Source organism: Camelus bactrianus, chromosome 3 (genome assembly GCF_048773025.1).
Source record: "Camelus bactrianus isolate YW-2024 breed Bactrian camel chromosome 3, ASM4877302v1, whole genome shotgun sequence".
NCBI lineage: Eukaryota > Metazoa > Chordata > Mammalia > Artiodactyla > Camelidae > Camelus > Camelus bactrianus.
In genome coordinates, this window is record NC_133541.1 from 142,791,473 (window position 1) to 142,804,047 (window position 12,575).

Sequence of the window (12,575 nt, forward strand, 5' to 3'; positions counted from 1 at the left end):
AGTTTATGCATTTAACTACAATTTCATTCATGTATTATCATCTAATGAGTAGTATAAATGGCTGTCAATGAACCAGATATGTTACTGTAGAAAATATATTTTTAAAAGACATGAAATCAAAGTGAATATTGTACAAGTACCATAAATGCAGAGTTCCTTCTCATCACACATTAATTAAAATATTATTATTAAAATTCTCTCAGTACAATGATTTTCAAACAGAATAACATATATTCAGCTCTTAAAATCATCTTTATATGAGTGTCCTGTTTTCCTGTGGAGTTTCAAGTTAAGTGACCATTTCTTCCTCTTTTGCTGTTGTCAATCAGCCACATATTCAAAACATAGAGCTTACACAGTCATTGTCAAATGAAGGGCCAATCCGAAGGAAAATAAAGAAAAATAATTATCATGGACATCCTTTGAAAGCAGAATCTAAATAGCCAAAACTAATGCCAAGTAAATGCAAGGGTTTTTTTTTTTTTATTTTTTCTCTCTCTCATTACTGCTGTGTTTCCTCTGAGAGTAAAATTCTTTTTAAAACTGCTATATAATTTTAGTTTTATTGAAAAGTCTCCAATTGATTCTAAATACATGAGAATTTACATCAACCTATCTGAGACTGGCCTTTGGGGGCAGGAAAATGGATATTTCAGCCTCTTGAGGTCTTCAGGGTTTTTACGAGTGACAAGATGACAAATGCTAATGTCATTGTCCTGGATGAGCATATCAGTGATTTGATATATGACATTCTGTTTTGAACCACTTGTTTGGGATATTGAGATTGAATGCTATTGCATCTATGTGATTGAAATTTTATTAAACTTTATTCTCCACCCCCCATATTCACAATCAAATGACGGGGGAAATATTAAATCCGTGGTTATAGACTATTTCATTATGTTTCATTGATGGATTTCAGACAAACACATAATCCTGATACTTATCACAATTAAGTCTCGATAAATGCTCTATCCTTGGTCACACTTTGGGGAAAAAATATCAAAGTATTTTGAGAGAAGTCCTTAGTGTTTATGAATACTAGCTTTACAATTGGTAGCCTCCACTCCAGTGATTGTGTTTTAGTGCCAGTCTAGCAGTTGTACATTCTTAAATAATGTCCTAGGATTTAAATTTCCTAATGTCCAAAATTACTAATTTTTTGGCTTCAATCACCAAATATGTACTGATGCATCTCTAATCTTTATTTCCAGATTAAAGAATCTTTGCATTCATCTTAATTTAATGTTAAAATAAATAGCAAGGTGAGTTTTTAGATTTACCAAATTCTCTGTAACTTACAGGTTACTATTTTAGTGGGTCATTTTAGGATAAAGAATAAGAGACTTTGTTCCATTCTAAAGAATGTGTTATTAACCCTTTAAAATAATAGAAAAATTTCAGTCTTTTCTCTTTAGAGATTGAACTGAATTTAGGCATTAAGAAATAAAGAAATTGTGGTAACAATAGAAGTTACATATAGAAAAGTGAAGAAAATGATCACTTTTAATTCCTAATTTTAATGACTTTGATAATGATAATAACATAAAACTATAGTATAAAAGTCTAGATGTTCTAATAATTTAATGTATTTTATCCTTTAAAGCCTCCCTGATAATTCCATGAGCTAAGTTTCATTATTAATCCAATTTTACAATCAAGAAAACCGATATTAAGAATTTAAGTTACTTGTCCAAGATCACACTACTTATAAATGACAAACTTAGTATTAGAGCCAAAGGAGACCCGGCTTTTTACACTAGGTTGATACTTCTTTCTCATAAATTTCAGACATCTTTGGTGTCCAAACATCACAAATTTCTCCCTGCTTCTTCTTAGTCTATACATTGCTTTTATCCTGCTACCTTTTGAATATATATGAACCAGAGTTTAGTTCTAAGATTTTATATTCTCACCTTGTACCTAGTTAACTTGTTAATGTAACTAGAGTAATTTACTTCACAAGGCAGCAATCTTTTGGAGATTAAGACATTTTTACTCCATATTATTCAGTGGCTGCTGGAGGCATCTTGCCAATGATATTAAATCTTAAATGCGATTGAACTCTGCAGTCATCACATAAGGTAATACAGCCAGACTTCCAAGTTTTCATGCTGTTGGGTGTAAGCTTCCTGGGAACCATGTGATAGCTCTGCCCTGTTTGCCATCAAGTAGAATCTCATAGAAATCAAACCCTTCTTGCATTTCATCCTAGAAAATTTGCAAAGACTTGTATACAAAAATTCTTCCCTTTAATGCACCAAGCTTGTAAATATCTTGTGAACTTGTTTGATGGCAAGTTGTTTTCCAAGGCAGGGCAAACTTCTTCAATGAGGAAAATTCATTTTTCAAAAAAAAAAAAGCATAAAGCAATAAAAAAGATCAACTTATATCACCTTTAACAAATAGAACTAGGGGACTTAAAGTTTTTCCTGAATGTTTTTCCTTTGACGAATGTCGTTAAATTTTATGTCACATATCTAAGGACAAAATGATGAGTTTTCATTCTTTGATTTACAAAGGCCTCTCATCTACTTCTGCTCTTCAACACACATGCCACTTTCCCCTTCATAGGACATTATGGAAGAGAGTTCTGGATTTAGAAATAAGAGATCATGGAGTAATAGTCCTATTTAAAAAAAAGATCAACAATCGCTTAGGCTCCTACATATGGATATGTGTAATGCAGTCTTTCTTATACGCAAAATGTGTTTTAAAAATAAGATACCACGTGCATAGTTCACACATAAAAAAGGAAGTCCTCTATATAAGTTTACAAATATATATAATGGATATTTTGTATGTTTGCTTCTGGGTGTGTGGATGTGAAACTAAGTAAATGTATTCATATACACACATATATATATATACACATACATATATATACACATATACATATATATTTATATACACACATTTACATATATATATTCAGTGCTGTTCCAGAAGGTAGATTATTACCTACATTTTTCAGACATACTGGAGGTACAAATAAACTAATAAACATTTTTCAAAGACATTAATCCATGCATAAAGTCTCTATCAGTTTAGCTATTTGCTTAGTTTCATCATTTATATTATAGTGGGCCTCATGATGTTAGATATGAATGCAATATGGTCAATTATGTCAGGCCCCAGGTTGTTAAACACTCCCAGTGAGCTGGTAGCCTTTTCAGAAAATTGCATTGTCATAATACTTGTCAACCACAAGCAAATATTAAGAACTTACTTCTTCATTGTGCATTGCTAATTGCAGGATAATTAGTTGAAGGGTTTTGTGACTTACAGAAGCAAAGTCCATGATCTCTCTGGTATCATAGACACAGTTACATAACAGCCTTAGGAAATAGAGATAGGGAATGTTAATTAAAAATGAATATTTGGATAAGTACTAGAACAATATAAAACAGACATCCAGGAAGCTTTTCATATAGAAACACCAGAGAAGAATGCCATAGAGGTTTGAAAGATTTGGAAAAAATTTGTAAAGTGAGCTGGAAATTAGACATATATTTTTAAAGGAGGAAGGGATATTGATTTGGAATTGGATCAAACATCTACCTTCTTTATGTGATTTAAAGGACTTTTCAAACATTTCTTCTTCAATGATTTGATGAACTTAACAACCACAAAACAAGTTTTCAGTAATTCCTGTTAATCCACTGAAGAACTTCATTCTAACTCAACTATCCACATATATATGAGTTTTATGTTGTTATTAGCTTGTAGTAGCAACCATCACCCATAGCTGAATAAATAATTGTACAACTATTTTGATGTCACAATTTACAATATTCTCACTCTTACATTTGAACCTCAATATAATGTGAGTTAAGGAGGACATGGTATATATTTTTTCAATTTTGCAGATGAGAAAAATGAGTATGGCATCTTGAATCAGATATACTTGATTTCAAATTCTGGCTTTATAACTTACCATCAATTTGCATTCCCATGCATTCTTCAGTATTTTTTAAATAAAATTGTTTTGAACAGTTAAATTAAATAGGGGAGGTAAAGCTGTTAGTACAGTCTAACAGATTAAGAAATGGTAGTTATTTTGTTTTAAATTTAAAGCGAACATTTTCTCACTCTGTCAAGTTGAATGCTAAATCTCAATCATTGAGGTATTTTAGAATTTTTGTATACTAGACAGTGTATTCATAAATATTCATGCAATTTAACTTTTAAACCCTGAGCTGTATGTTTTGGCACATATTCTATTCCCTATGTAATGACAAAGACATGAGAGTCCCAGTCATTAAGTGGAGTTAGGTGAGGCAGAAAGGAGAATTGACACTGATAAATAATTCCAGGCCATTTCTGTGAACCACAGATGTTTACATCAAGCTGATTAATATTTTCATAATTCACAATAGATTAATTTATTGTGGGTTGCCACCTCCAGCTCTTTTATAAATCAAATTATTAAAATTGTATTTAATAAATCATTTTCATTTTCTAAAAATATGTAAAAAATTTAGCTGTCATATTAACATATATTGTGAGTCCACAAAGGAAGATTTTTTGAACTCTAACTCCCATAATACAGAGAGATTTCATATATTGAAATACAGACAGCCTTTGAAAACATTTGTACATCATTATTAGATAATAAGTTTAAGGCAGGTGTCATCTTTTCATCTTTATCAATCTCATCAAGTTTGTCCAAATATTGGTCAAAAGAAGAATCTGAGTCTATAATCTTATTCCTGTCTCCTGCCCTGACAAAGGTTTAGTTTAGTTTCTTTAGAGACCTCTGTTGGAGGTACATATTTCTTGTTAACAACCCTCTTTCATCTCTCTATATATTTTCTTCTCTCACATTTTATGATTATAGTTTTCATATTATCTTTAAAATTATAAGCAGATTATTCAGAATGATTTTGTAATCAAGTAAGTTAATTATTCATACTTGACCCTAAATAGAAGCAAATCTATAAACTAAAAATGCTATTAAATAATTGATTTCCTGTCTTGTTTTAAGCGACCTGTTCAAACTGTGATTGTTAATTTTGCTGGAAATTTCAATTTAATCTCCTCTAAGATAGCATGAAGTTATTTTACTAGTTTCTTCTCTCCCCATCATAAGTTTTTAAAACAATTTTCTAAATGTATTATTGATGAACTTTACCTACCTATCTATCCATCTATCCCTTCCCTTACTCAGGATTTAACTCATTTCTCATCTCCACCCTTCTGCTTATCTGTTGTGGACTGAATTGTGTCTTTCTAAAATTCATATGATGTCATATGATGTCCTAACCCCCAATGTGATTGTGGCCATACATAGGACACTTATGAGGTAATTAGTTAAATTAAGTCATTAGGGTAGGACCCTAATCCCACAGGACTTCTGTCTTTATCAAAAGAGGAAAAGATACCGGTTCTCTCTCCATGTACATACAAAAAAGGGGACATATGAAGACACAGAGAGCAGATCATCATCTACAAGGCAGAAAGAGAGGTCTCCCAGAGACCAACCTGTTGGCAACTATATATCAGACTGCCAGCCTTCAGAATGGTATGGAAATAAGTGTGCCTGTTGTTTAATCCACCCAGTCTGTGGTATCTTGTTATAGCAGCCTGAGCAGTCTCAACCTAAGCAACCAATTTCTACCACCCTTTCAGATTTCTGTGTAAATATCACCTTTTCCAAAGCCCTTGCTATCACATCCATTTTAATCAACACCACATTACTAGACTTGCTGCATTTTTATATGTTCTAGCTAATACTGTTTTGGATTTCTGTCACCTGTGACTGATTTAGACTGATTTAGAAGCTTCTTCAGTTTAGAGACTGTTTCCCACCAATTAAACATCCTTAAGACCTATCACAGTGAGTGGTGAATGTTAGGCTACAAGAAATATTTGTTGAAGTGCATTTTTGGAGACATATCAGTACCTGGAAGGCTAGCTATCATAAAGTTGTCAAACAATTGCACATGTTCAATTTAAATTGAATTGAAATTCTAAAGACCTTTTTTATGTGATAAAATCATGGGGTTCTTCCCTCCAGTGAAGTAAAATAGCTACCAATGAGATTATTAATTATATTATGCTATATCAACTCAATATACATTTAAGTGGCCTCTAAAAATAATGATTATGAACTCTGTGTAGCATTGTGGAAACATTATAATAAAATGTATGTGAATTGCATGTAACATAATAGAAACATTATAATAAAATGGAAAAGACAGGAGGTGAAATTGCTCATGAACTATGATTCCAAGTGTTAACAGATTGAAACATGAGAATATTTAGAGAATAATAGTTATAACATGGTGTCAATATGAATATTTTCTCCATTTTCCAAATTTCTGTGTTGTTTTCTATTTTCACCATTAAAATATTAAATTTACTTAAAAACGCAAGGAAACTTGTGAGTAGCATAGATAATACGTATTAGAAGAATATGTGTTAAAAAGGTGAAATAGCATGGCAGCTGGACTCGTGGGCATGGGCAAACTGGATGGGGTTAAATCTCATATTTAATGCTTACTAGCTTGATGATCTTGAAGAAGTGATTTGCATGCTCTGAGACTTCATCTCCTTGTCCTTTGAATGAGAAATGATATTAACATAATGCCCACCAAAGAACTAAGACTGCTGGAGTATCAGGAGTGCTCTTAAACGCCAGCTAATAATTTCCAATACAGTGTAAACTCTGTGAGGCTAGGGACCTGTGAATTCACTACTATAGATTAGTGCCTGGCATTTGGTAATTTTATAATACAACTTTACTTATAGATAAATGAATAAAAGGGTGAATGTAATGAAGCTAATAGAAAAGACTTCATAGAAAATCTAGGAATTTTGAAGAAAAGAAGAGCAGGACTTTATATACATATACTTGCATATCTATCTATAATTTCATTATATGCCTGATGTCTAAGCAGATAACTAAATAAACAAACACTTTTTGCTTCCTGAAGAGAATTAATCCAATTTTCCTTTAAGTTGTTTCCTGAGTAAGATAGTTTTTTTCATAAACTGCTTTAACCCATAGCTTGTGATAATTTACTGTGTCTCTGTTCAGAATGATTTTCTTGTGATAGGTTAACTCAGGTTCTAGTAGAATCAGCCATGGTAAATATGTAAAATAAAATTACTGTAAGAAAGATGAATAACATTGGTAAGATCATTTAATATTTTTGGAAGAGAAAAAAAGCAGAAACTGCCTAAAACTTAGAATGCTCCTAGGAACAAGCTGCATTCCCTGCTTTCAAAATCCTTCTTGCTACTTCTGCTCAGTGATGGCACTGAAATTCACTGATGCCTCTGCACACAGTTTTCTTTTTTCAACCTCAGGTCATATCACATTTACAGTTTACTGTCTTAAAAACACATCTGGAATGCACCCAGTGTATTGATTATCTCTCATATTTAAATTGAAAACTATAATGGACTTGGAAGGGAATAAACCAAGTGGTGGCCAGCTTTCTCTATCACTTTTTCTGTGTGTAGCACAGCAGATATATCTAAACATTTTCAGGATAAAAGGAGATTCAAGTGAGCCACTCAGTGATGTCATAATAAACTTCCTCCCCACGCACACATAGGAGTGTAACACTGACTTACATGTGTTCCAGGAGATAAACCACTCACCCATTCTTTAGGAAATAATTATGAATGGAGTAAGTCAAAGTGTGTCTCCCTGTCCCCTCTCCAGCCCTTATTAATATATTCATACATCTATTGATTCAAAAGGTTAGTCATTCAAATATATATACTATGTATTCATCACACATTTTCTCTATACTAAAGGGCTGTGGAATTTTTGTATTCCAAGAACTTACATTCTAACTGGGAGAGAGACACTGTAAATGAAAAAAAAATAAGTAAATTAATTTCAGAATGCAAAAAATAAAAATGTAAAGAAGAAATAAGGGGGCAGAGGTATAGAGTGAGGATGTTTTCATGGCTATTTTAGAGCTAGTGTTCTGAATGTCTTCTCTTAGGGAGTTATATTTCAAGCTGGGGTGTGACAAATGGACACTCAGCCACAACAGGATATTGGGAGAAGAGAATGTCAGGCTTAATTTCCAAAGAGGATAGTGGCTTGAGGTTTCCAAAGAATTGAAGAAGAAAGGGAAGGAAGGAAGAGGGAGAGAGAGAGAGAAAGAGAGAAAAAGATGAGAAAAAGTTAGTGGGATTGAAGAAAACCATGACAAGTTTTATGGGGTGGATGTGAAGGAATAATATGGGCTCAATTTGGCCATGAAAAAGTCTTAGATATTCTTCTAATTTCAATTGATCTTCAGTGGAGCATTTTCTCTAAGGCAGTGATATTATCTATTAGATAATTTCTTAAAAAATTTACACACACACACACTACTCAAACATCTTTTGTCTTATGAAAAAGTTGTCTAGACACAGAGATAGGACACCATGTACTGAAAGATGTCCAAAGGAATCAATGTGAGAACTGAATTGTGAAAGCTTTGAGTTCCAGTCCAGATGAACAAGAGGAAAAAAGCACTTTTTAAGTATTTAAGTATTGGTGAATCAACTTTACACTAACATTTTTTAAACCCTTGATTTTGTCAAAAAACATAAATATCAGCAAGATGCCACTGAAATTTTTTGACATCCCTGAAGTTTTAAACAGTCTAGACGTGTTTGCTTAAAGGTTGAGCAAAGGTTGAGAGGTTGACTTCTCAAGTATCTGCATATATTTTATTTACTACAAATATAAAAATTTCTTGTATAACAGAAACAGAATAGAAAGTGGTTCCTCAAAAATATGTTGGTGTATATTTGTAAAATATCTACCATTTATTGAACTATTACACTGTCTGCACATATTTTAATTTTTCAAGAATTCAGATTTGAGGAGGAGGGTAGAGTTCAGTGGTAGAGTGCATGCCTAGCATGCACGAGGTCCTACGTTCAATCCCGGACCTCCATTATACAAACAAACAAACAGACCAAATTACCTTGGTCCCCACTCACCTCAAAAAAAGATTGTGTTAAAAAAAATTCAAAATTTACATTGACACTAACAGGGAACTATTATCATGTTCAATTTCCTGTTGAAGAAAATGAGTTTCAGGGAGGCTCCCCCAGCTCATTTCAGATGGCAAATGTCGGGGTAGGACTAGATCTGAGCTCAGGTCCACCGAATTATTCTGCTGTCCCACACAGTTTAAACCATGGCTTCTTTCAAAGCATGCTTGAGTATTCAGCAGTAGAATGTGGGTTTCTTTTACTGTGTGGCTTACTCTGAAAACAGTAAAAGCACATAAAATTATGAAAAAGAGGAAAGAAAACATACATTGCTTTTTTGTAATTTTTTTAAACTACTCTATATCATTGTCCTCCTCATCCTCTTTTCTATTGTCCTTTCTTACTTAATGGCTTCAAACTTTCTTATGTCCCTTCTTCATGTCCTTTTTCATACTGTGCTTTGTTTCTTTGTGGCATAAGCCTTTATTCTTAGATCTACAGTCTTATAGTACATTTGTGAATATATCTTATTTTTTAAGAGAAAAATATATAATATATATATGATCATAGAATAGCAAACTTTATAGGACTCCTAAATCTATAATTTTATACAAATATTTTTGTCATTTTTAAGCTTATAAGCAAAATCTCCATGTGAATAGTATGTTTGCAAATACACAGACACCAAATATAAAATGATATAATTTGGAATTTTTATATATTAAAAGCTATGGAAATAAGCCAGAAGCAAAGTGCTTATAATTGTTGTCATGGCAGAGAGAAAGTTATGTAGTTTACATAGCCTCAGAGCATCTGTTATCTGAATATGAACCAAAAACACTCTTTAAAAGATCCTGGGCACATTAATGGAATCATGATTTCCCCTAAAAGTAAATAAACCTATAGATTAATATTACAGGAATCTGTGTAAGAGGATATAGTAAAATATTTATTCAATGTTATTTAAAAAAAAATACTACTTCTGTTCTACCACGTGAGGACATCCAAGTATCAAGAATTTGAGTGGAAAGAACAAAGGAAGAAAAAGAAATAAGTAGAAAAAAGGCTTGCAGTCAATTTTCCTAGAAGCAGTACCTTTTTCCTGGGCTTGGCACTTTATAAAATACAATTGTCTATGCCTGCTCTTCAAATAGAATCATTTATAAACATTGTGCAAATCTATATTATAAATTTCATAGCTCCTGCCAAAATTAAGGATATTTTCTTTGAAAAACACCTCCTTTAATTGTTTTAACTGCAAAATTAATGAAATTCAGAACATCTAAGAAAAATTACAAAACAAATGACCAACATATTTTATAGCACCTCCTATTCAAGAGATGGAATCTGCATCTCAGTTCTGTGAATCTGGGCTTGTCTATGACTTGCTTTGACCCAGAGAACCTGACAGAAGTAATGGTTATCTTTTTAAGTTGTTAAGTTTCCAGGTGTTTCTTTCATTCAACACAAAATAACTGATACAACACTGACCAACAGGAATTGGACAAAATTATTTCAATAAATTTTCCCTGACAAATTAAATATCAAGTGATATCTAGATATTAAGTTCACTACTCATGCCCCCTGCCAGAATGTGGCTTTCTTCACCTGTCTAGAAATTCTAGAGACCCTGAGCTGTGGTTGATTCTTTCTTAGAAAGGATGGATGAGAGTGGACTAGCCTGCTTATTGGCCTTGTCCTCTGTCAGCCACATCTGAAGGTAGCTGCTCATCTAAAGGTGGGATTCTGCACTGTTCCTATTTATTATTTTCTCCAGAGCAGAAACTGTGGACCTATGGTTACATGTGATCACAATCCATGGAAGGACACATCACCATGGTGTTTTAAATAGATGTAAAATGTCAACAGCCCTGGCTTATTAACACATACATGTCCTTAATAAAGGCTTAGGTAAAGATTGATCTTTGAGCTTCAAAAATGAAACAAAGAGCTATTGGAGGTCATCAATGAGAGTATGTGACTTCAGCTGACTCATGAGCTGGACCCACCAATCAGAGGCTCCTCAACCCCTCCCCTGCCCTTGCCATGTAACTTCTGACCACCTTTCCCACAGCTGGAGCTGTTTTCAAGGACACAGCCTTGAGAGAGCAATGTATGATGCAGACCATCTTGAAAGTACATGTGACTGAATCCAGTAAAGTCCTGCAAATAAACTTTTAAGATTCTGGTGGGCAGGTTCAGAAGTCTATTTGTCCCACAGCCACCCAAGACAAACCTCATATGTAACTTCCCATGCTTATTAAACCTGCCACCTACCAGTCTGGAGTGGTTTGCCTCTTTCTTCAGGCTCTCTTTGCCCTCCATGCATGGGGTCAGTTTTTGAAACAACAAGAGCAGCTTCATTTCTCTAATGTGGCTATTAGCAGAAACCATAGATTGAATAAAGCACATCTGGTTACTACCTCCATCTACCTTAGAGGGTGGAGGAAGAGGGTAAAGGATAAAGGGCTCCTGACTTGAGTCCATGATGTTTGTAGAGAGGAGATTGCTCACTGCTTGGTAGTGAGTTCTTGAGTGCAGTATCTCAGCTTTACTACTTCAGACAAAGGCAGTGATTTTCGTAGGGAATGGCTGACAGCTGCAGCACTGATTCCACCAGGTATCCAAGGAAGAGAGGCTGAAGGATTATGCTTTTAAGTGGCCAGGTGGGTTGCTCAGAGTTTTTTATTTATTTATTTATTTTTTTAAGCAGTAGGTCTCCACCTGGAGTAATTCATCCCTGGGACATTTGGTAAGATCTGCAAAGATTTTTGATTGTCATACTAGGAGTGCAATGCTATTGCGATCTCGTCTAAGATGCTGCTAAATGTCATAAAATGTACAAGTCAGCATCCCTCCTCACTCCCCCCTACCACAGACACACACAGAAGCACAATTCCGTCCAAAATGGCAATAATGCCAAAGTCCAGAAACCCTGGTCTGGAGGAGATAGGCCTTCCTTCCCAGATCAGGAGCACACAGGTAGTTTTTGCTCTCAGTCTTTCAAATTGTGTAATTAAATCCCAATGACACTTCTATAATTGAAACAGAATGGTTGTGCTTAAATTTAAACTACTCTATTATAACTAAATAATGTTATCCTATTTAAAATTTACAGGGAACAGATTTCAAATGATTTAGGGAAGAATCTGTTATTCAAAGGGAAACAATAGGCCCAGGTCCCCAGTGTGGGATTCCATGAAACAATTTACATAATACATTTACCATTTAATATAATAAACCCTCACTTATTATACAATTTTAGTTTTATAAAGAAGCTTTCATGTACCTTGTTATTAAAAATAGTCCCAAATCACTGCTTTAAAAACTCATCTGTTACCGAAGTTGTAAATGAATCATTTCCTTGTGATGTCAGGGATCTTGGGGCCCATAAAAGGAATTTTTTTAGTGTCTATCAGAGTACACTACAAAACAGATATCATTAAGCATATGAAAAACAATATAATGCCCTTGCTTTTTGAGAAGACTTAGAAGAAAACACTTATTTAATGAGATCCTCACACTGAACATTATACAAAGATATGTGTAGCTTAATTAGGATTAAATTTAAGCCTTGTTTAAGTTGTAATTTAAATTATGCTTTTATGTTAACTTTTTAAAAA

The 12,575-nt window shown here is 33.5% G+C and overlaps 1 protein-coding gene across 1 annotated transcript in view; it reads left to right on the top strand.

Moving 5' to 3' along the window:
* Positions 1 to 11,540: 11,540 nt before the first annotated feature.
* The window catches only part of LOC141575646 (uncharacterized), a 29,392-nt gene continuing 28,357 nt past the window's right edge, over positions 11,541 to 12,575 (top strand). The window contains exon 1 of the mRNA XM_074355350.1: positions 11,541 to 11,572. Coding sequence (XP_074211451.1) covers positions 11,541 to 11,572 — 32 coding nt within the window. The remainder of the gene's footprint in view (positions 11,573 to 12,575) is intronic.